General features: G+C 35.9%; 1 protein-coding gene across 2 annotated transcripts; it reads left to right on the top strand.

Moving 5' to 3' along the window:
- Positions 1–21,502: 21,502 nt before the first annotated feature.
- LOC143587155 (UDP-glucuronate:xylan alpha-glucuronosyltransferase 2-like) lies at positions 21,503–24,427 on the top strand. 2 transcript variants are annotated; one of them, XM_077068526.1, is made up of 3 exons: positions 21,503–21,829; positions 22,123–22,780; positions 23,436–24,427. In XM_077068526.1, the coding sequence occupies exons 1-3, from the start codon at positions 21,662–21,664 to the stop codon at positions 24,377–24,379; spliced, it is 1,770 nt and encodes a 589-aa protein (XP_076924641.1). In that variant the 5' UTR covers positions 21,503–21,661; the 3' UTR covers positions 24,380–24,427. The 2 variants fall into 2 exon arrangements, with proteins under 2 accessions (XP_076924641.1, XP_076924642.1); XM_077068527.1 differs by having other exon boundaries at positions 21,702–21,834.
- Positions 24,428–26,707: the final 2,280 nt, after the last annotated feature.

Genomic DNA, 26,707 nt, shown 5'->3' on the forward strand with positions numbered 1-26,707 from the left:
GAGGTAATGATAGTATTTTATTGTTTGAGCTTAAATCTGTTAGATATAATCATGAAACGACGAGCCGACACCGTTAAACCGTTTAAGTCACGAGATTCGGGTATAAACCGAACCTATGATGAGCTTAGGAGTCACCCTAGCTCAGATCTGGATCGAACGGGACGAAAAACGGTGAAAAACGAGCTAAAATCCGTTTTTCCGGCGAAATCGCGTTTTCCGGGCGGCTTTCCGGTAATGACGGCGCCGGAAAGGCGGCGCCGGAAAGTGGTACGAGGTTAAAGGGGGAATGTCAGGGAATGTTCTGACATTCCTGACCTAACCCTAGTTCGCTAAGGAATAACTAGCGAATTAGAGGTAATTCGCCAGCTGATTCGCTAAGGAAAGATTAACGAACTAGCTGTAGTTCGTATCCAATTCGTTAAGGGAAAAGGGTAACGAATTACCCTTGATTCATTATGACCAGTTCGTTTAAGGAGATAACGAATTAGAATGTCCAATTCGCTACTTGGACTGGTTCGCTACATGGACTGATTCGTTAATAGTCCAGTTCGTTAAAGGTCTAATTCGTGTAAGTAACCAGTTCGTTAAAGGTTCCAATTCGTCATGGCAAGTCAGTTCGTTAAGGATAAGTAACGAATTAGAAGTTTAACAGAATGACAGAATGGTCCCTGGACTTAGAAAAGAATGATTTAATTACAAATAAGCCCTTGAACTTTTAAGTAGCATATAATTCAATGATTCAAAATGCTAATGGAAAATGTGTTAAGACAGTTAATGAAAATAAAATTTTTCCAAGCTGACATGGCAGCTTAACCCCAGCCTGGGGCTCTGCCCCTTGGACCCCGCTAGGGGCTGCCACCCCTAGAACCCCGCTGGGCGCTGCCCCCCGGACCCCCGTTCGTTGAGGGTAATGATTAAACTAGAAAGACGATATGTGTAGTGATAGTTTATTGATACGTATAATTATTATACAGTTAGTCGTGCACAGCTCAAGAATGGAATAACCGTAAACGGTGAACGCAACCGCATTGAGGTGAGTTTCTAGCCCCACTTCATTGTTATGTTTTCGGGGCTGTGTGCATACTCGATGTGATAGTTAATACACTTATCTTAAGTGGTAGGTGTATGCCTTGTATGATTTATGTATGATGATTGTTTGACGGTGCGTGAACGATCTTCGGATATTGCATGTATCGTCAGGTGGTAGTTAAGATATGATTGATAAGTATGATGAAAGATATGATGTATGTATGAATATACGATGTATGCATAATGTATGTATGTTATGATGATGGTATGTGAACGCTCTTTGGAGATCGCACGTATTGTCAAGGAAAGTATGTATGAACAGGTACGGTACCGTTACACAAAACAAAGGGACCAGACCCTAATAATATCTGTGATGTTAGGGACCAGGCCCTTGGAATATCTGTGATGTTAGGGACCAGACCCTTATAATATCTGTGATGTTAGGGACCAGACCCTTGGAATATCTGTGATGTTAGGGACCAGACCCTTATAATATCTGTGATGTTAGGGACCAGACCCTTACAATATCTGTGATGTTAGGGACCAGACCCTTATAATATCTGTGAGGTTATAGGGCGAAAGGCTCTTTAAAACGTATGATTATGTATGTAAAGAAAGTATGAAGGTAAGAATGAAAGTATATGCACTTATGTGTGTATGAAAGAAAGTTAAGAGGTTAAGTATGAAATGTAAGAGGGTATTGTATGATTATGTGATTAACTAGAACTCACTCAGCGTAGCTGACTTTTAGTATGCACGCAGGTAAGTAGAATGAGGCAGGTAGCTTGAGGAGGACACATGGCAGAGTTGGACGAAGCTGGCATCTGAAGATTTTGCTATGATGTTTTATTTTAAAATACTATGTTTTGTTTTTAAATGACTATGAATGCTCGATAAGACAAGAATTATGGTTATGGAATGTAATGGTTTGAATGTTTTTAATGTTCCGCGAATGTTTTAATTAACTTTGATATTTAGAACTGCGTTTATGAGTAAATCCAACACGAAAGTAGGGCTACCGGTAACGGGGCCTTACAGTTTATATATAAATTGTCTATATTTATATGATAAGTTTTTCTCGGGAATAACTCACCAACATTCGTGTTGACCCAAATATTATTTAAATATGTTTTAAAGGTAAATGACGGTTTCGTGTTAAGGCGTGGAGCGAGGCGTCGGTGTTTGAGTAAAAGTAATGTATGGGACCGTTATGTTAGTTTTTAATAATAAAAACTATGTAAACTCTGATGTTTATATAATAATGTTTAATATTTTATATTAAACGTTGTGTTATTATGATTGGCTATCGGTTACAACAACTGCCATCGCCCGAAAATTTGTTTAGTTGTAAAGACTTCCGCTGAAATTATTATTATGAGATTTCCGGGGTGTGACAGAGGTTGGTATCAGAGCCAATCGTTATAGTGAATTAGAAAAGTTAAAAATTTCTAAACTATAACTAAATATTCAAACACACGCTCGATCCCGCCTCATGAAACAAAGGTAAAAGTGTAAGTAAATATATGTGTATATTTATTTAATTGATTATATATTTATATTATGATTACTAAGTATGGACTTTATATTACAGATGACGTCACCTCACACTGTTGATATCCCCGATTCCGAGAGCGGAACCCATGGAGCACCTGTAGCCCCAACCGATCCCTCACCGCCCATTGGTTTGTCTCATCCCATACCCATCTTTCAGGGCCCACACCATGGTGAGAGCTCCCGAAAAATGGCTTTGGATGACTATGTGGTGGATCCCGCCTTTTATGTTCCGCTCGCCATAGAGACGCCCCTACCGCCCCATGGAAAGGGGAAAGAGTTGACTGTAGATGACCAAAACGTCACACGAGACAAGAAGGTGGTTATACACGAAGTGATATTGTGCAACCATGAGACTCGTTTGTTTTACGCGGAACAAAAAGGGGGAGACAACGGTTGGGCTATTGACACGTTGTCAGAATTCGTGTGCAACATGGATATCCGTATGAGGGACCTAGAGCGAAAGATGATGGTATTGGAGACTAGGATTGGGGCGTTGAAGCCTCAAGTTCGTTACCTCATGGATCACCAATAGGGTTGTTATTGTTGTCTTTTGTTATGAATATTTTGTTGATGTATGTTATTAAGACTTCTAGACTTTTATTTGGTAGGGGAAACCAAGACTATTAGGTATAATAGATATTATACCAATTTTGTTAATGTGTAATATTAATAGGTACCCTACCTTAATCTTTTGGGACATTATGGTTCTTTAATATTTTAATCATGTTTAAGTATTATGTTATAAACTAAATTATTTTATTTATGTAAAAGAATTATGGCACCACAAACAAGGAGAACCGCTACTAGCCAAGCAACTGGAATACCATCATCACAAGAGGAGTTGGCACAACTAATCGCGCAACATGTCAATTTGGCACTCGAACAACAAAACATGGACCGAACTGCGGACCGAAATATCCGAAACGATGTCGGAACTCGAACGCAAAACGGTACATAGAATTGTTTTAGTAAAAGCACGAAAATTTTTATAAAATTCCACAAGATTTTAACTAGTAAAATGCAATAATTAACGATAATAATTATTGGCAAACTATGTTAAAACAGGGAATCCCGTGCCCGGGTGCACTTATAAAACTTTTCAAGGGTGTAAACCTAAAGCTTTTACCGGGGCCGAAGGATCTCTTGAAATAGTAAGATGGATAGAAAAGATGGAGTCGGTTATGAAAATTAGTGATTGCACACCCGCACAACAAATCATGTACGGAGTATGTTCATTCGAGGACGAAGCCTTGGAATGGTGGAATTCACTAATTCAAAACATGGGAGAAGATGTAGCTTATAATCTAACTTGGAATGAATTAAAGGAGTTATTGCTAAAAGAATATTGTCCTAGAAATGAGCTTCAAAAGATCGAATATGAGTTTTGGACACTAAAGATAGAAGGTACAGACATCGGCACGTATACTTCTCGGTTCAATGCACTGGCAAGACTGGTACCACGACTGGTTACGCCGGAATATGTTCGAGTCGAGAGATACATTTGGGGTTTAGCGCCTGAAATTCAAGGCATGGTTACTTCCTCGAAGCCAACCACCATCCAATCTGCCCGAGAATTAGCAAAGACTCTAACTGATGATGCTGTACGAATGGGAACGTTGAAAGTTACGGGTAAGAAGCTGGCAGATTCCATTCTGGATAAAAAGGATTCTAGAGCAATTCCAAAGCCAGCCGAATAGAAAAGGAAATGGATCGATAACTCCGGAGGGCAATTCCGAAAGAAACCAAATTCCGGGAGAATGTTTATGGCTAACACGAGTAAAGGAGCGAACCAAGCTTCCCAGTGCAACAGGTGTGGAAAGAGTCACAGTGGGGAATGTTGGAAATGTCAGAAGTGTAATCGGTTTGGGCACCAGACTCAGTACTGTTTCAGTAAGGACTCTCCGTCCGGTTCAGGAAAACCGAATACCGGATGCTTCGAATGTGGAAACATGGGGCACTATCGAAAGGACTGTCCGAAGCTCAGAAATCAGAACGTGAAAGGTAGAGCCTTTGAGATAAATGCGATGAAAGCCAGGAAAGATTCCTCAGTAGTTACCGGTATGTTTCTTATTAATAGACACTACGCTTATGTATTATTCGATACCGGAGCCTATTTAAGTTTCGTTTCCAAACAATTTGAACCCCTCCTTGGAATAGAACCCAGTAAGTTAGATATCAAATATTCTATAGAATTAGCTAACGGGAAGACGATTGAAACCAGCGAAGTCGTGCGAAACTGTAGTATCCTCTTAGCAAACCACACGTTCAGTATCGATCTATTACCCGTTGAGTTAGGTAGTTTTTATGTAGTTGTGGGAATGGACTGGTTATCCAAGAATCAAGCCGAAATCGTTTGCTCGGAAAAGTTGATTCGTTTACCACTCCCAAGTGGTGAAACATTGACTATTCAAGGAGAGCAAGGTAACTCAGAACTTAAGCTTACCAGTATTATGAAGACACGCAAAATGTTACGCAAGGGTTATCCAGCATTTTTGGTAAACGTTGTGGATACGAAAGCTGAAGGACAAAAGATTGAAGACATTCCTATAGTAAGAGATTACCCTGAAGTTTTTCCTGAAGATTTACCTAGATTACCTCCACCAAGACAAGTTGAGTTCAGAATAGATTTAGTTCAAGATGCAGCAACGATAGCCCGATCTCCATATAGATTGGCACCGTCGGAAATGCAGAAACTATCGAACCAACTCCAAGAGCTGTTTGATAAAGGATTCATTAGACCTAGCTTTTCCCCATGGGGAGCACCAGTTCTTTTTGTGAAGAAGAAAGACGGTTCGTTTAGAATGTGTATCGATTATCGTGAATTGAACAAACTAACAATTAAGAATCAGAATCCCTTACCGAGAATTGATGACTTGTTTGATCAATTACAAGGATCCAGTTATTATTCAAAGATAGACTTGCGATCTGGATATCACCAGCTGCGAGTTGCTGAAGAAGATGTTCACAAAACCGCGTTTCGAACTCGATATGGCCATTACGAATTCCTAGTCATGCCTTTTGGTCTGACAAACGCACCCGTAGTGTTTATGGACCTCATGGATAGAGTTTGTAAGCCATATTTGGATAAATTTGTGATAGTATTCATCGATGATATACTCATTTACTCACGAACTAAGAAGGAACACGAGCAGCATCTGAAGCTAATTCTAGAATTGCTACGAGATGAGAAGTTATATGCTAAATTCTCAAAGTGTGAATTCTGGACGAGAGCAGTACTCTTCCTTGGACACGTGATTAATGAACAAGGTATACACGTAGATCCCTCAAAAATTGAAGCAATCAAAAGCTGGGAGACACCAAAGTCACCTACCGAAGTGCGTCAATTTTTAGGTCTTGCTGGGTATTACCGGAGATTCATCGAGAATTTCTCTAAAATAGCTCAACCTTTGACGCTATTAACCCAGAAATAAAGGAAGTATAATTGGACCGAAGATCAAGAAGAAGCTTTTCAGATTTTAAAAGAGAAGTTGTGTAGCGCACCCATCTTGTCCTTACCAGAAGGAACCGATGGATTTGTAGTATATTGTGATGCGTCTCGCTTAGGTCTTGGTTGTGTGCTTATACAACGAGACAAGGTGATAGCATACGCCTCGAGACAGCTCAAGGTACATGAAAAGAACTACGCGACGCACGATTTGGAATTGGGATCTGTTGTGTTTGCTCTTAAGATTTGGAGACATTATCTGTATGGAACCAAATGTATAATATTTACTAATCACAAGAGTCTCCAGCATATCTTTGATCAGAAGAAGCTAAATATGAGGCAACGTCGATGGGTAGAATTACTCAATGATTACGACTATGATATTCGTTACCACCGAGGTAAAGCGAATGTTGTGGCTGATGCATTGAGTCGAAAAGAAAGAGAAAAGCCTCTACGTGTTCGAGCATTAGGGTTGATGATTCAAACGAGTCTCACTACTCGAATTCGTGATGCACAACGTGAAGCCTTGAAACCGCGAAATATAAGGTTCGAGAAATTGCGAGGACTTGAAAATGAATTTGTCACAAAGTCTGATGGAACACTATATCTAATTGATCGAGTTTGGGTACCACTCTATGGAAATCTGTGTAATCTTGTTCTAGACGAAGCGCATAAGTCTGGATATTCAATCCACCCAGGATCAACCAAAATGTATAAAGATCTCCAAGAACATTATTGGTGGCCTAACTTGAAAAGTGTAGGTTCCCGCGGGGCGTCGCTGATCGATACGAGATCCGCACGAGGTCTAGGAGTGCGGAATCCTCCTAGACTCGTTTAATGGTGTAGAAGACGAAGAACACGATTACACACATACAAACACACGAACAAACACACGAATGGGATAAACACATCTGCAGATCTTTTATATAATAACCGAAACACATTACATACCAAACACGAAAACAAATGACGGCCGACCCGAGGTGAGCTCTACCTCGGGCCGTCCCACACGACTCTCCCTCTCGGTTTCTCTCTAGACAATTAAACTGATCACAAAACACTCTGACTTTTTTGGATAACCAAACCTAAACAAGACACACACATATATATATAAACAACTTCGCGGGCTTGGGCTTGGGCCTGTAGGTGAAGTTGTTCTTAACTTCGCCTATGGCGAAGTTGTTATAACTTCGCCTAAGGTGAAGTTGTTCTAACTTCGCCTATGGCGTCTCCGCTGGTCAGAATTGCATAGCGACGGTCACAAAATGCACCAACAGACTCCCCTTTGACCGTTGCTCTCAATTCTAACAAACATAAAAGATCATCTGTTACAAAACATGCACCAACAGACTCCCTCTTAACTGATGATCTTCTGTTTGCTCTTCAACCAGCTGTGTCTGAAACTGTCTTGTAGCTTCACAAATCTACCAATCACCCAGCGTCTTCCATATCCGATCTCCCCTTCAGTGTAAGCTTCTCCGACTATAATGATTGAGGTCTTTGAAATGCATGCATCCCCGTGCCTAATTGATCATCTCAACCAATCATGTGAAGTCCTTCTGACTTCACAAACACGTGAAGTTGGGCTCCCTCCACAACTTCACCAACACGTCGGCATATGATAAGGTTTAATCTTCAACTACTCAACATCAAGTGATAAATTTCATCACAAAACCACCTTGACAGAATCTAACACACATGACCATTAATTAATCCGAAGCATCTTCAATCACCAGGGATAACGATCAAGAACATAAACACTTTAATTCCCGATTAAATCCAACTTGTTCCAAAATTGTAACAGGACCCAATTCTCGAACGCCTTGAAAATAACATAAATAATATGCTCTGACCGCAATCCAATAATGACGAAAACCTTCAGTTCGATTTGACTTTCTTCAGTTGGTCAACCTCGAACAACGAAATATTTCTTTGCCCACAAACACCCAAATATGTGTCAATATCCAGTTTCAATCAATATCCCATTCACAACCTCAACTCCATATCCAGAGTTGACACGTATTTGTTCACACGTAAGACCAAGAGATAACAAGTTTCACTCGTTAACAGAACAACGTCTTCGGTCTCACAATAATCGTGTACACCTGGCCATACAGACGAAAACTCCAAACAAATTTTTTTTTTTTTTTTAATTTTTTTTTTAACTTCGCCTGAAAGTCAACTTCGCCTAAAAGTCAACTTCGCCCCTCCATAACTTCGCCTAAAAGTCAACTTCGCTTAAAAGTCAACTTCACCCCTCATTAACTTCGTCTGGCCATAACTTCGCCTGGCTGCTAACTTCGCCTAAACCCTAAAATTTAAGCGACAACTTCGCCTAAACCCAATAACTTTGCCTACGGCCGCTGTTCGGCCAAAAAGCATCAGAAACGTGCCAGAAACACCAAAACGCAGATCTCGAACCATAGCATAAGAGCCTAAGGCTCTGATACCACTTGTAGGTTCCCGCGGGGCGTCGTTGATCGATACGAGATCCGCACGAGGTCTAGGAGTGCGGAATCCTCCTAGACTCGTTTAATGGTTTAGAAGACGAAGAACACGATTACACACATACAAACACACGAACAAACACACGAATGGGATAAACACATCTGCAGATCTTTTATATAATAATCGAAACACATTACATACCAAACACGAAAACAAATGACGGCCGACCCGAGGTGAGCTCTACCTCGGGCCGTCCCACACGACTCTCCCTCTCGGTTTCTCTCTAGACAATTAAACTGATCACAAAACACTCTGACTTTTTTGGATAACCAAACCTAAACAAGACACACACATATATATATATAAACAACTTCGCGGGCTTGGGCTTGGGCCTGTAGGCGAAGTTGTTCTTAACTTCGCCTATGGCGAAGTTGTTATAACTTCGCCTAAAGTGAAGTTGTTCTAACTTCGCCTATGGCGTCTCCGCTGGTCAGAATTGCATAGCGACAGTCACAAAATGCACCAACAGACTCCCCTTTGACCGTTGCTCTCAATTCTAACAAACATAAAAGATCATCTGTTACAAAACATACACCAACAAAAAGAGACATAGCCGTTTATGTCAGCAAGTGCCTGACATGTTTCAAAGTGAAAGCTGAACATAGAAGACCGCTTGGACTACTGCAACAACCAGAGATCCCACAGTGGAAATAGGATAATATTACCATGGACTTCATAACCAAACTGCCAGTTACGCCGCGAAGTCATGATGCAATTTGGGTAGTTGTGGATAGATTAATCAAATCATTTTATACCCATTAGAGAAAAAGACAGAATGGAGAAGTTAACTCGGTTTTATCTGAAAGAGATCGTAGCCAAACATGGCATACCTGTCTCGATCATTTCTGACAGAGATGGTCGTTTTGTTTCTCGTTTTTGGCAAACTCTTCACGAATCCCTAGGAACTCGCTTAGATATGAACACCGCCTATCATCCTCAGACAGACGGTCAAAGCGAGAGAACTATCCAAACATTGGAAGACATGCTGCGAGCCTGTATCATTGATTTCGGAAGTAGTTGGGATACTTATCTGCCTTTAGCTGAATTCTTTTATAATAACAGTTATCACTCCAGTATTAAAGTTGCTCCATTTGAAGCATTGTATGGAAGAAAATGTCGATCTCCTCTTTGTTGGCCAGAAGTCGGAGAAAAGCAACTTACAGGACCTAAAATTGTTCAAGAGACCACTGACAGGGTCTTTCAGATCAAGGACAGGTTAAAAGCTGCAGCCGACAGACCGAAAAGTTATGCGGATAATCGCAGGAGACCGTTGGAATTCCAGGTAGGAGATCAAGTGTTACTAAAGGTATCGCCTTGGAAAGGCATAGTCAGATTCGGTAAAAGAGGCAAGTTAAGCCCACGATACGTTGGACCGTTCAAATCACCGAACGAGTAGGGCCAGTAGCCTACCGACTCGACCTACCTTCAGAACTCAGTGGAATACACGACGTGTTTCACGTATCCAACCTGAAGAAATGTCTATCCGACGAATCCCTGATTGTCCCTATTGAAGACATAAGGGTTGATGATAAGCTTCGAATTTTAGAAGAACCTGTTGAAGTCATGGACTGGAAAATTCAGAAGCTAAGACGTAACAGGATTAAGCTAGTCAGAGTCCGCTGGAATTCAAGACTTGGTCCCGAGTTCACGTGGGAACGTCAGGATCAAATGAAGTTGAAATACCCTCACCTCTTCCCTGTAGAAACCGAAACCAGTACTACATCCTAAATTTCGGGACGGAATTTCTAAAAGGATGGGTGAATGTGACAACCGCCAAAAATTAGACTAATCTGGTAATTATCTTAACCGTAATCGCGTATTAATTAGTAAAATAAATACATAGGAATAATATTTTTATCTAAACTCTTTGATTTTAGTTAAGTTTTAAAATATGGAACCCGAAAAAGTTCAATTTTGTCGTGTAGCTGACACTGTACAGATTAACACCGGGTAATATCTCGAAACGAATAAATTCATAAACATGTCAAGATGACCTCGAAAAATTAAATTTTATGTTAGGATATTAGAGATAGTATATAAACTTAATTTTAGAAGGTTCGAATCGCCAAAATCAGAAAATAAGTAACCGAAAGCCAGTAGAGGACACCGTAAGGGCCCGACATCAAGTTTTTCAGAAAATTATGTTTTTAGGCAAACATTGACTGTAATCTAATTTCGCTTAAAGCCTGATAAAAATTATTAGAAATGGATGTCGTTTGGCTAGATAAATTACCAGATACGTTAAAAACTTATCACCTAAACTATACCACATATTATTATAAACCACCAACTCTTCCACTCCCCCTTTGTTCCAGCCGACCCACCCTCACACAAACCCCAACCCACTTGCATTATTTTATATAAAACATCTAATAATTACTATGTTACTTGTAAGAACTATAACACTCCAACACAACACCCTAGGATACAATTCAACAATCCTATACCCTCCTTCTCTCTCTATATATCCGTATATCACCACCACCATTCCACCATCTCACCATTTCAAAATCACCATACCCACCATTGTTGAAGATTAAGAGTTCTTGATGGAAGCTTAAGCAAAATAGGAATTTAGGAAGCTAAAGGAGTCATAAACTAACTTAAGGCCACATTATCACCTCATTAGACACCAAATCCAAAAATCCAAGGTAACCCACTTCAAGATTTGTGTATATTAGTTGTTATGTGATGTTTAAAGCTTGATTTTGGTATGTTTGATAATGTGCATGCAAGTATAATGTGGATTTATGCATGCATGTGTGTGACCCGTGAGTTTGCATGTGAATGTATAAGATGGGTTTTGTTGATCATAGGAGTTGTTATGGATGCATAATAGCTTGTATAGATTGTCCATATTGATGTTACTTGAGTTTGTTTAACAAATGGGTTAAGTATTGTTTTAATAATGGAAGTAAATATGTAAATGGTCAAAAGATTGGAAATGGGTTATGGGTAAAAACACCCATTAGAGCCGTGGGTTTTGGTTTGGGTGTTGGATTGAAGTTGTAATCTTGTTAAATGTTAAAATGGTAAAGAATAAGTGATAATTTTGAAAACCCACTTGGTTGAATTATTAAAAAGTATTTGAAAAGTTGTAAGTAACAATAATAATGGTTTTGAAAAGGTAAATAGGATCTTGGAAAAGGGTTGACAAAAGTGTAGAGATTTGATTATCTTGAAAAGTTACTTACACATGCAAGTAATACAGTGATTCTTATAAAGTTCATACTTGTTTTGTATTGAGTTTGATATGGATTGAAAATGACAAATTAAGTGATTGAATGAGACATGAAAAAGGGAATAAAATCTACTAGAAGTATTAAAATGCATGAAACATGGCAACTTAATAAAACAAGAAATTGTGTTAAGACTTGCTAATATAAGAAACTTTGTAAATTGTACAAGATGTTTTGTAAGATGGTTTGATAAGTGAACATAACCTTGTGTGGATAATTAAAGACTTGTGGTTAGAATTACTTTAGTAAACTCTATTGTAAAGATTGTTGGTATAATAATAAGGTTGTTAAAAATTGCTACTTGCTAGTAATAGAAACTTTGTTGTTAAAGAATCAAGATTGTGTTTGTTTAAAGGATGATAATGAGATGGATTAGGACTATATTATGGGTTGTTAAGATCTAGAAATTTTGATGCATAAACACCTTGTAGAGATTATAGAAATAACATGTTCATTGTATAGTTAAAAGCTTAAGCTAAGGCTTGAGCATGTGTAGAAAAAGAATTGTTTTGTGTGCATACTTGGTGCTAGATGATCAAACATGGATATGATAATATATTACTTGTTATTATATGTATATTTGCTGTACCAAATGGTTTGGTTTTGACATTGTGACTTAAATAGCTTGTCGGTGAATTTAACGGTCGGAAAGTTCGACTTTTAAAGTGAACCGACATGAATTTTTGGAACTGATTTAGAACAGCTCCTAAAGTCATAATATTCTTAAATTTAACATAAGTTAAAGTATAAGAAAAGTCAAGAATAGCAAAACTTAAACCAACCCGGTTCGTGTCGCGAAAACCGACACGAAGACGTTAAAAATTGGCTTAAGAAATTGGCAACAAAATAAAAACCATAACATTTTTATTGAAAAACTAATAAAACTTGACTAAAAACTATATAAAAAGTGTTTTAGATAATTTAAAACTAAAATTTTTCACAAAATAACAACCGGTTCGTTTTTAAGCTCAAAACCGACGAAACCGGCAAACCCGACAAAACCGATTACAATAGAGTCAAAATTCTAAATAAAATAATAAATTAAATTTTCCAAAACACTCCAACAACTAAAGGTAATAATTTTTATAAATTTTAATAATTAAATAAAACAATTATTAGTTGATTATTACTTGTTTATATTTTTAAGTGTGTATTTATAGAATTATAAGTCGTAAACTTCATGTGTTGTGTGCTTGTGTGGATTTTTGGAATAAGAATACATGTATGTGTGTGTATATATATATATATATATACATACATGTATATAGTTAACCAATTTTGGTCAAACCCGAACTTAAAATTAACGAACGTGTACTAATATAGGACACGAGCTTTTAAACAAACATCGGATACAAAGGTGAGTTCTTCCTCCGAAAAGCATATTGTATACTTATATTCTTATTTATATATATGTTTTGAAAGCGCATTATACTTTACAAATTGTCGTTATTGTGGGATGAATCAATTTGGTTAAATAACTGTTAACCGAATTGAGGGCACAGAAATGTTGGTAGATCTATCGGGGTGACGCCCCCCACTTCCATTCGCGTTGGGTTAAAAGTGGGAATATTTCGAGTATGGTACGTTTCGAGTTATCAAATTGGTAGTCATACACGCGTTGTATTCTTAGCTAGTTTACAACTAACGCTTTTTGTGCTTAAAGGTAAAATGCGGGTTTCGTTAGTGTGTTGTACCGTGTAAAAATCGGTATTGTTGGGAGTATAATGGCAGTACACTATTATATAAATTGTCTATATTTATATGATAAGTTTTTCTCGGGAATAACTCACCAACATTCGTGTTGACTCAAATATTATTTAAATATGTTTTGCAGGTAAATGCTTGTTTCGTGTGAAGGCGTGGAGCGAGGCGTCGGTGTTTGAATAAAAGTAATGTATGGGACCGTTATGTTAGTTTTTAATAATAAAAACTATGTAAACTCTGATTTTTATATAATAATGTTTAATATTTTATATTAAACGTTGTGTTATTATGATTGGCTATCGGTTACAACAACTGTCATCGCCTGAAAATTTGTTTAGTTGTAAAGACTTCCGCTGAAATTATTATTATGAGATTTTCGGGGTGTGACAGTTATCTGTTGATGTAGGAAAATATGTTATTTCTTGATGTGAAATGCATTTTTATGCCAACATGATTGAGTTTCACTACATAAGATTCTGGGTGTGTGGACCTTTGATATATATTTTGGTCACAAAATAAGCATCTAAGAGTTACGAAACTAAGAAGATATTAAACAAACTGTAACCATTTAAATCAAAGAGGCTTCTATTATTTTGTATTTAACCATTTAATTTGGCATTACAGATCCCGAATGTATGTACATACCTGTTGATGAGATGTGACAACTCTGGGATAGGCGGGTTGATTAATATTGTTATCGCAGGACTAGAGCTGAGTTGCATGTCATCTATCTGAGAGTTAGACTATGGGTAATGGGGGGTGGACAGGGGGGCGCGGTCCTATGTGGCAGCCTAGGTGGCTCGCGCACACCACTACAACCCAAGTGAACAGGGGCGCGGACGGCTCCCGTGGTCCGGACCACGGGGCTTGGTCAAGCTTTTGAGCAAGGGTGGAAAGGGGGGCGCAGTCAATGAATTGGGGGTGGGCAATCAAGCCCCACTACACCCTATGGGGCTTGGTTGAGAGGTTTTATCCAGTGCCATGTCATCACCTACGTGTCGGGTTTTGATTGGCTCACTTGAGGCTCAACCAAGCCCCATTACCCTTAGCCTTACAAGATCAGTTGTTATAAATCTGCCACCACTTTAAACAATAAAAAAAATACAACCATAAATATTCATATAGTTTAGTTTGAAAATGCGCAAGTGTAACCAAAATTAACTCGCAGGTCATAAAAAAACTCCAATATAGTCTTGATGCTCAATAAGAACTTTCATTCGGGGCAGCGGAACCAAATGCAGCTGGAAAGACACACGACCAGTTTAGTACATTAATTGTAGTGTAGTCTTCTACTGGTCGGGAATGAAGTTAATCGTTTAGCGTTCCAAAAAAAAGAACGCCAAAAAACTCACAAACCAAGCTGCAATCATCGAGATCATGACAAGACGAAGAGACTGAGGACGAACCAGACAAAGAAAGCGAAGGGTTAGACTGGTTCTGCAAGTTCTTAAGCACATATATATACAAAAATTCAGAGAATCTATTTGCACACAAACCCATAATTACAACACTCCTATACTGAATGCGTATCAGAATCTAAACCCGTACAGGACCTTCTTCCTGAAGACTAAGGATCTTTAACATTCGTTTAAATCGAGACGACTTTGGTCACTTTAAAGCTTAACAATAACAGCTATAGATCACAAAGGCTAGTGCTCACATACAACATTAAAGCTCAGAAATCAGAATAAATAGCTATTTTTTATCATACTACAACAGCAACTTCTTCTCACAAAAAAACCTCCTACATTAAGTCTGTACTACACAGACTTAATTAATGCACACACAAACAATAAAAAAATACACAACCTTACTCGCTAAATTTGAAAACCATACCTTTGATAAAGACGACTATGACACGTTGATAGATGTCTGGAAAATCAGAACATGCGAAAACCAAAAAAAAAGGTTAACCAATTTCCTAAAGCTACCTTATGATAAAGTAAACCTAGAAATTGAAATTCATATTTGACGTATACATGTAAAAAACCGAAAAGAGTCATACCAAAATATAAATTAACAACAGAAGGTTTAACTTCTAAAGCATAATTAAATAAAACGTGCACTAATTAATGAAACTCGGTCACTGTACACCCAAACAAAATACCAAAATGAACAAAAACCTAAATACAAAACAATTCTGGAAAACACAAATATATTCAATTAAGCCAAATAGTCAGTTGATTCTCGCTTCCTGCTATTCACTAACCTGATAGCCGGAAACCTAGACACGATCAAAATGCCAACGACATGAAATTGAAAAACCAAAAAATATATGCAGTAATATAAAAATTACACCTGTTAGGCTAAATGTAGTGTGCGAAATTGAGGGCGAAAATGGGGCTATTTTGAGGGAGAACACCGCCCCCGGGCGATAAGGGGCGGGGCGAGAGGCTCTCGTCGCCGGAAGGGGGGAAATATTATTATTTCATATCCATTTTGGTATTAATTAAAACTATATATATATATATATATATATATATATATATATAGAAAGTTAACATACAAATAAAAAGAATGGTACAAAAAGTGCGAATCAAAGAATCCCAAAATTTTTTGCGGTGGCATTATGGTAAATAATAAGGAATCTCCATCTCTCACATAAACCACGTTTTCAGTTGAAAACCCCAAAAATTGATCATCCAAATTCTCCTCCAAAATCGATTAAGACTCTCCCTTTTGATTCCAAAAACCCCAAAATCAGACCCTTCTACTCAAAATCGATCATAATTGTTTGGTGTTTATGAATTGTTGGATTCCAATTCAACCTACCGTAGCTTGAAACCAAATTTGATTGATATTGCTGACGACGTCATTATCGAATTTAAGTAAAGACAATTTCATTTGTAAACATGGATAAACAAATTTATAAGTTGTACAGATTCAACAATAGCAGTTAGGGTAGGAATTGTTCTTGTTAAACAAAATAGAGTCGTAATGTATAGTTACATTAATTACTCTACTTATATAAGTTTATTACTCTACTTGAATCTGAAAATGACACTACTTGAAATTGAAAAATACTCTACTTTAAATTTAAATATACTTTACCTGTAATATAAAATTACGCTACTTGAAATTGATAATTACTCTAAGTGAAATTAAAAAAAAAATACCCTACTTGTAATAAAATTACACTGCTTGAATTGAAAAATTACTCCACTTGAAATTTGTTTTTAGCTTAATTACATATTCAAAATATTTGCGAATCGTCTCTTCAACCATCAAAATTATGATATTCCTAGTCTTGTTCAATTGATTTCACACATTCTTAATTCCTGTTGACTCATTCTCTTCCTATGTTATTTCAATTGATTAATTTGGTTGATTTCACCTAAACCCTTGAAAAAAAGGCCATGCCCTGTTTTTTAAGACCGAATTCTATTTTAATTGAATCATATAATTTAACCGATTTCATCAAATAACGAGTTGTGGGTGGAAGATACGATGAAGACATGTGGGAGCTAAGGAGCAATTAAAGAAGGAGAGGTCGATCAGTAAAGAAATTGCAGAATAGAAGTGGGAGCGAGCGTTGTAGGTGAAGGACAAAAGATTCCTCAATTACAGAATTGCTATCGTTAGATTAGTACGATTTTTTGTTTGTATTTGATCTTTTGCCAAAACAACGCTATGTTTGAAATATTACACTACTTACACTTGGTATTGTAATATAATTACTCTATTTATATAATTTTATTACGCATAGGACGTGGTTAGCGAGAATTAATTATTGGGGATAAACAGACCGGTAAAACAGCAGTAGCAACAAATACAATTCTACTTGTATTATATAATTACTCTACTTGTAATTTAAAATTACTCTACTTGAAATTTGATTGTAGCTTAATTACATATTTAAAGTACTTACAGATCTTCTCTTAAACCATCGCACTATCTTAATTGCATATTTTTAATTGAATAGTTATTTTTGTACGACCCAATTCGTTCAAATGATTTTTCTCACGTTGTTAATTTGAATGATCCATCAACCGCAACCACTTTCTTCAATGAACCATCGCTTGTGACGCGAAATTCTTGTATGAATCATTTGTAGTCATTAAAATTAAGAGTCAATATGACATGGTTGATCAACTAATCGATCGTTGATGTCTAATTGCTAATTGACTGATGCTTAATAATTACAATATTGCCATCGCGGGATTTCTAATTTTCCTTTGATTCACACGTTTATTATCAAAATTTAGTTTGTATTTAATCCAACCCCTATAGTAGTAAACATGGAAGTCGGTTGCGCGCATTTGTTAAGATTGAGTTAGAATGTATGGTTTCAATAATTACTCTACTCATATAAAGAATTACTCTACTTGTAAATAAAAATACGCTAGTTGTAAATGTAAATTACTCTACTTGTAGTTTTAAATCACACTACTTGTAATATAAAATTACACAACTTGAAATTGAAAATTACTCTACTTGTATATAATTATTCTACTTGTAAAATAATTTACACTAGTTGGAATTGAAAATTACTCTATGCTAAATTTAAAAATACTCTACTTGTAATTTAAAGTTACACTACTTGTACTATAAAATTACACAAATTGAGATTGAAAATTACACTACGTGAAATTTAACTTGTAATATAAATATACAATACTTGTTTCAAGTAGAGTAATTATTATGTAAGTAGTGTAATTATCGAATCTGCTTCTTCTTCTTATTCTTCAAATAGCCTGCTTCAAAATCATGATGGTTCAAAAATCAACCTGTAGCTATAAAATTGAATGCCAAATCGCACAACACTCTGTAGCAAACAATCCGACCATTGATGTCTACTTCATTAATCGTAACAACAGTCATTAATTGTTGTTTTACGCATTCAATTAAAACAGAGATGTGACAGATTAAAGATTTGGGCTCGTTAATCGTATTTGATGCAATTAATTGCATCAATGTTTCAATGGAGAGGTTTTCCTTTTGAATTGATCGAATCCACGTTTCAATTGATATGTTTGCTTTTTGAAGTGATCGTATCTCTGTTACAATTGATAGGTTTGTTTTTTTAAGAAAAAAGGGTAATTACAAAAATGCCATCGGTCTTTTTTCCAATTTCTTCAGTTCGCACGTTTAGTACGGATTTTTTGTTTGTATTTCATCCATCTCATATATATATATATATATATATAAACATACACCTTCTTCTCCATTTCATACACAATTCATAATCAAATTCTTTAAAAAATCTAACAAAATTAATCTTAGAAACAACCCGAACCAACCGAATCTCGTGAAACTCACCGCTACCATGAGAGAAATCATCAAAAAACACGAAAAGATTGCCGAGGAACTCAACGATACCATGAGAGAAACCAACAAACGACACGAAAAGATTGCCGCAGTGTTGAAATTGCGGGAAATGAGTAAAGAATACGAACCCCTCAAAGCTGTCGGGTTACACTAACATGCTGCATTATTGAAACGACGACGAATTGAAAAAATGCACGAATATTATGGATATTAGTTTTTTTTAGTTATGTATTTTTTTTATTTTTAGTTATGTATTTTTTTTTTATTTTTAGTTTTGTTTTTTCTCGTATTTCTGTTTAATTTTAATTTATTTTTATTTAATTATATGTTTAGTTTAATTATAAAAATAAAATAATAAAAAAAGATATTGTAGGCCCAGTTTATAGTCTTATATCATTACACCTCAAAAATAAATTCGTCCAAATTTGTAGCCCATCCACTACGTATAGCCTTATACAGATGGCACAAAGAACATAAGGTTTGAAACAGACCCCACCAGGCACCAACAATGACATAATATAAAAGAAGGAAGAAAACCATAACGATTATTATATTATTAAGATAGCTGGATTTGAACTCGAGCAAACACCGTAACACAAGCTAACACCACACCACTGGGCTAGAAACAAAATTATGTCAAAAATTCATAAATGTTTAACTTATAATCAGTGACGGCCCAACCATTTTGAAGGCTTAAAGCGTAGGAAAAATCGGGGACTTTATCAAACGTTAGATAAGTAAAATTACATAATTTATAAGCTTAATTTGTAGAATTTATCGAGTGATTGTCGTGTTTCGTATATGAAACTACAAAATTTTCAATTTTTGTTTTCAAAAAAGAGTTTGATTTGTATAGATTTATTGGATTTTAATAATCCCTATTAAGTAATATTTAATAAACCCTATATATTTTCGATCAATTTTTGTTTTAGAATAGGAGTTTGATTAGGAAATATTTAGAAAAATATCTTTCCCAGTGGAAAACACTAATACGGAGATTGGAAAATAAAATTAGTAACTGAGTGAATAATAAAAAAAGTAACAAATAAAAGAAGTATATCATAGACTCATAATATAAAATTATATTAATATGGAGAATTGAACCTGGGATGAGAAGACTTCAAAGTCGGAGGCCTCATACTATAACCACTAGGCCAATATATAGTTTCTGTTTTACTTTCACTTATATGGTTTAAATATGATTTTCTACAAATATATAAGTATTAGTTTTTATACTAGGGCCTTATTTTTTTCCGGAGACCTCAAGCCCTAGCTTCACCCGATATTACCATAGGGCCACCCCCTGCTTATAATAAAAGCTTCGAACCTAATTCTTTGTGGCGCCAAAGTCTTTCTTTATACTATATAGATAATCCCCCTTCCTCGTTTATAAATGAAGTGTCTGTATACTTCATTGATTTAACTAGACTAATGTATGTCAATTTTCGTTATGTGAACTTAATGTTCCTCCTTAACTAATCGTTAATATTAATTTGATTAGGATCTATCCAAACTATATAAAATACGAGTATGTAGATGGTAGCTTAGCTATTTCGTAACGGCTAATAGTGACATATTATCGCTCATTTAGAAACTTGGAAAGTTGACAACTCAACTAATTAGTTGTTGGCCATGCCTTGCATACCACCCATTATTATTGAATGTCACTTTACCATTATGCCCCTGCGCATTTGAATAAGAAAAACACCTCAATTATTATTAACTCATCAATATTGCATTTTAGACACTTGTCAACTTACTTAAGTTGCTTATGAGAATAAGATGTGGAAGCTAATTCCATTAACCTGTCAGCTTCTAGTATTATTAATGTTTAAGTTTACTAGTTAAGGATAATTACCTGCATTTATATTGAAAGGGATATTTAAATTATGTGTTCGGTGTTTGCAATCAAATTGGTGTAAAGATGTTAATCATATTATCAAAGTCTATATCATTTACGAGTAATCACAATTCTAATCATAGATCCCAGCACTCGATCAAATATTTATGTGCTTGATCTATATATTTCGTCACTTTCTTTGTATAAGCGCGTTGTTGATGTCTATCGAGTTCTAATTCGCTGAATAATCGTCAAAGATATCTTTGAAAAACACCAATTACTGAAGAGTTCAATTGTTTAAAAACATTTTTGGTAATTGGATTATTGGTATATGTATATTGAAGATATATGTTTTCCATTTATCCTACAAAAAATGTTGTTAAGAAGAAAAAACAATGAGAACTTTAAATATATGACGACGAAATACGAATCAACCCCATATGGGACGACTAGATTTTCAATTTATGTAATACCTCTAAAACACACATATAATGTCATACATATACACTTCATAGCATAACACTTGTACTCTTTTCTTATGTTCTTACTCACAGAACACTCATATTTTAATACAAGTTTTTTAAAATGACAACAAATATGGAAAATTAACATTTACATTTGATATTCTCTGTTTTTTTTTTCTTTTGTTATATATGATATTATGTCATGTTTTAAACAAGTATTCTAAATAATAAAATAATAAAACTAATCATTTTATGAAAAGAACACGGTCGATCTTCAAATAGAAGCTTCTGCGCATAAAATCATGAAGGATACTTTGGTAATTTCACACGTCTTAAAACCATGATATTAAATTTTAAAACCAATTTATAAATTGCAAATCGGCAGAACAAGGATATGGTTGATTTTGGTTTCATTGAAGTTGTCTATAAGAGAAGACAACGCCCTAAACAATAATAGATTGACACTTGGAGCCCTCCAACTACTACTCATATCTTTGATTAAAATTCAATTCTCATTGCCTTTATATCATCAATCAATTCATCGTATATCAAATAACATCAAATTCACAATTTTAATTGGTCCCAGTTTTCCTTTGAAACTCCAACAACAATGTGGAAGGTCACCCCTTCGAAATCTTTGGTCATTAGGATCAATCTTGTTTTCCTTTCATGCTTTCTTGTTATTTATGCCATCCTTCTTCTTCGACCATCGACCACCATATACCATGAAAATGCAGCTTCTTACATCCGTTGCTCCCTCCGTGATTGCCATCACAAGGTAAGGTGAGCCGCAGCCAGAAAACATGCACTCAATCGTGCATGTTTTCTGGCTAACAAACATTTTCAATATTTCATATGTTTATGTAGTTTACCAACATGCATAAACTATAATAGAAAATACCCTGCTAACTAATGTGATCAGGTAAATTACACATATTATTTTTTATAGGCGTCCTTTGGATGATCATGATAGAAAACCAGTAGAAACAATATTCAAACCAAATACCGGGAATCATGTGTTTACCACTACACTAACGTTTTAAGGTTAACATATATATTGTTTTTGTTCAGGTGGAAACCGGCTACAAGATGAAGGCTGTGTTGCTAGAAGATCCAGTAGAGTTAAGCCGAAATCGATCAAACGAAAGTAGTGATCGAAAAATGGTGAAGAGAGAAAGACCAAGTTTCTTGAATGCAAGTTTCATTGGAAGAGGGATGAGAATAGGGATGGTGAATATGGAAGGAGAAGATTTAAGCGATTGGACCGCAATCGGGAAGACAATTCCTGTTACATTTGAAAAGGTATCCGAGTACTTTGAATGGAAAGATTTGTTTCCAGAATGGATAGATGAAGAAGAAGAGATGCATCAAACATTGTGTCCCGAGATTCCGATGCCCGAATACGAGAAATACGGGTACATGGATATGATAGTAGTTAACATACCATGCAATTATCCCGAAGAAGGGTGGGCAAGAGATGTTTACCGGTTGCAATTGCACCTTATCGCGGCGAATATGGCAGTGAGAAGAGGTAGGAGGAGTTGGAGTAGGAAGCCAAAGGTGGTGGTTTTGAGCAAGTGCCGGCCAATGGTGGAGATTTTCCGGTGTGATGATATGTTAGTGCATGATGGTGATTGGTGGTATTATCAACCGGATATTAAGAGGTTGGAACAGAAGGTTTATTTACCTGTTGGCACTTGTAGTTTGGCTCTACCACTATGGGGAAAAGGTAACATTTTAACTTCTTTTTTTTACCATTTGTCACAATATCATTTAATATTATAAGGTTAATTAAGAAAGAAAAGAATAAAATATGAAGATATGGTAGGGAGCTGGTGGTGGGGTGCACATCAGTTTGTTTAGAGTAGTTGAGAGTTTATGCAAAGATGTATGATTTGACATAGTTTGGTTCCAAGTCAATTGCTAATGTGATCACTCAGATTATGTTAACTTAGTTTACAAGATTCAAAAAACTATTATTTTTTTAATAATTTCTTTCTGTAAATAAAAGATTTATTAAATCTTTAGCTTTGCTGATTTTAACAACCACCATATATATTTTTCTAGTATTTTTAGAATCCGACTAGACAGTTGTTACCTGTTTGAAAACCGGCGTCTATATAAATATTTTAATAAAATATTTACAATATCTTTTTCATAAAATAAAGCAAATTTAGTTATGTTTGAGGCATATTTGTAAATTTAATAAAAATATAAGCACTCAAAAGGTAACTATGGATCTTTTTAATTATCCAATGATTTCATCTTAAGACCATTGATAACTTTTCTTTATATGAACGTCCGATAATAATATATTGAAATCTTTGTAACATAACATATATAGAAAAAAAAATTAATAATCTTTCTTAATCTTTTTAAACCAGGAAACGATGAAGTGTACGATGTAGAGAAGCTTAAGAAAACCAACACAAGAACCAAATCAAGAAAACGAGAAGCCTACGCTACAGTCCTCCACTCATCCGAATCATACGTTTGCGGAGCCATCATGTTAGCCCAAACCCTCTTAAAAACCGGCACGAATCGCGACCTCATCCTCCTCATCGACACCTCCATCTCCATCGCCAAGCGCGAGGCCTTAGCCGCGGCTGGATGGACCATCCGAATCATCGAACGTATTCGCAACCCACGAGCCGAGAAAAATTCCTACAACGAGTACAACTATAGCAAGTTTCGGTTATGGCAACTCACTGACTACGACAAAATAATATTCATCGACTCAGACATCATTGTTCTTCGTAACCTAGACATAGTATTCTCGTTCCCACAAATGTCGGCTGTCGGGAACGACAACTCGATATTCAATTCGGGTATTATGGTCATTGAGCCTTCAAATTGTACGTTCATGCATTTCATGCAACAAACTGAGGAAATAATATCGTACAATGGTGGTGACCAAGGGTTTTTAAACGAGATATTTGTGTATTGGCATAGGTTACCTAGAAGGGTTAACTTTTTAAAGAATTTCTGGTCGAACACAACGGTCGAAACGAGTATGAAGAACCAGTTGTTTGGGGCTGATCCGCCGAAGCTTTACGCGATACATTATTTGGGGCTAAAGCCGTGGGCTTGTTATAGGGATTATGATTGTAACTGGGACATTGGGGATCAAAGGGTTTACGCGAGTGATGTTGCACATCGAACGTGGTGGAAGATTCACGACACGATGGATGCGAGCTTGCAAGATCATTGTAAGTTAACGAAGCAAAGGAAGATCGAGTTGAAGTGGGATCGGATGCAGGCTGGGAAAATAGGGTTTGCTGATGAGCATTGGAAGATTAATGTTACGGATCCAAGACGCCGTGGCTAATTGAATGGTTATGGGTTTGGTTTTGAATGATAGTTATTATGGGTTTTGATTTTGGGGAATATTGACTTGGAGTTATTATTTGGATGTAGTGGATTCTTGATGTACATAGTACATGAGTTATACTTGTATGGAGATAAAATACGTGCATTTAGTTATTGTTCCAATATACTTATGATTCAGGGGATGTTTGGCTATTTTTTGTTTTTTGTTTTTTGTTTTTCAGAGGGGTAAAATATTCAAAATGCCCCTCCAAAAGCAACTAAAAGCATCAAATTGAAGCTTTTAGGTGCTTTTGAAGGAGCATTTTAGACACTTTACCCCTCCAAAAAGCAATTTCTCGATGTTTGACATGTTTTTGTTATGACCGTATTATCTCTTCCATCATGCGTCATATATAATAACCTCTTCATGTCCTTTGAGATGGTGGGTTGTTAAGCTTAAAAAAGATCAATCTATTATCTATATGTGTTTTGTTTCATTTGGAAACAAACTGAATCACACACAAAATTAGTATCTAGTTTCATTACCAAAAAAAAACCCTCTTTGTAAGTAATCATTATTCATGTCATAATCAAAACTAGCCTTATTAGATCATGTATAGTTAAAATTCTTCATATAGAGACATTGTGTGACACGTTACATCCCAATCAACGATTGAGAGTTTTGTAAAAGGTAGTGTATGATAAAAAGTTTCAAAACTCTTCTACAATTATTACACAATTATTATTATTTTTAATTCTTTTCTAATTTGTTAATATAAATAAAAGAATTGAATATGGGACAAAAAATTTGATTGGCAGGAAGAGATGGGGGAGGCGTTGTGTGGATAACCCTCCATGCTAAAACTTAGCTCAAAACTTAAGGGGGGGGGCGGTGTGTTTATATAGTTTGGGAGAGTTTTGAGGTGGGAAAGACCCCCACTACGGATGGTCTTTGAAACGAAAATGTGAATATAGGGTTACAAGACACCCAGGAATTGAAAAACTGACTTTAGTAATCTTGGGTCCGCACTTGGCATGACCCAAATTAAAAATGTTTCGCTACAAGAAAACTATACCTTCATCAACGGAAAGTATTTGTCAACGAAAGCCGTCTACAATTCACACAAAGATTACTGAGTGATCTAATTAAAATCCATAATAACTTAAACGATTGTCAGTTATCCGTCAATCATTTACGATGATCTGATGATTGTCAGTGATTACAATCTAATTAATGTCTTCTGACAAACTTTTCAATGTTTGCTTTCCGATCGTATGTTCACTAATTGTTACTGAGGGCTAATTATCGGAAACCTTACGATTTCCAAAACTATAGTCCTTTAATAGTTAACTTAACAGAATTGTCAGAACTTTTCTCGTTAAATATTCAACAGATGTCTGTTAGTAATGTTATCTATATATGCCCCAGAATTCGTTCTAATAGTAAATAAAATGTAGGTTCATTTTCGCTATTGTTTCAGTCTCCCACCCAAACAAACTATGGTTCGTTTTGTTTCGTTTTTCGATCTTCAGTGTTGGTTTGTTATTGATTGAAATGTTTGATTGGGGATCTATACGTATAAAATACCACTTATTTGTCGATGGTAAACCTATTTATAATGCATGGGAGATCACCTTGAAAATTGAAGATGTTTAGGTGAGTGGTCCTAAAATCTGTCTTTGTATGTGGTTTACCCAATAATACACGGTAAATTAGCTAGCGAAACGAACTTAACTAGATGTTTTCTTCTTGTTTGTATGATGTGGCCCTAATAATACACGAATGATCACATAGAAAAATGAACATGTACCGTCGAGGTGATTTTGGAATGTCTGCTACTTACACAAAACCCTATGGTCTTGAGAATTTGATGTAATTTGTGTAAAATTTGAAATGTTAAACTTTTAAATATCATAGATGCAAATGACATAATTTATCTGTAACATTTTGAATACAATTTAGTTTGACATATAATATAATAGAGTCTTTATATATGCACGATGTGATAGTTATAAAGTTGTTATACATACAAACACATACATATCACATGCACTTGCACCCACATACACATACATATGACATATACATACACATACAAATAGAACATATACACATGTCACTTATACACACATACATATATATATATCACATATACATACACACATGTCGTGTATGCATGTATGAATGATATGTTTATGTGTGATATATGTATGTGTGTGTGACATTTGTATATATGTATGTATGACTGATATGTTTATGTATGATATATGTATGTGTATGCATCACATTTGTTTGTATATATGTATGTATGATGGATTATGATATATTTATGTGCATGTATGACAT

The sequence above is a fragment of the Bidens hawaiensis genome, unplaced genomic scaffold (genome assembly GCF_021521415.1).
Source record: "Bidens hawaiensis isolate Kalapana, Puna unplaced genomic scaffold, B.hawaiensis_p1.1 tig00035160_1, whole genome shotgun sequence".
NCBI lineage: Eukaryota > Viridiplantae > Streptophyta > Magnoliopsida > Asterales > Asteraceae > Bidens > Bidens hawaiensis.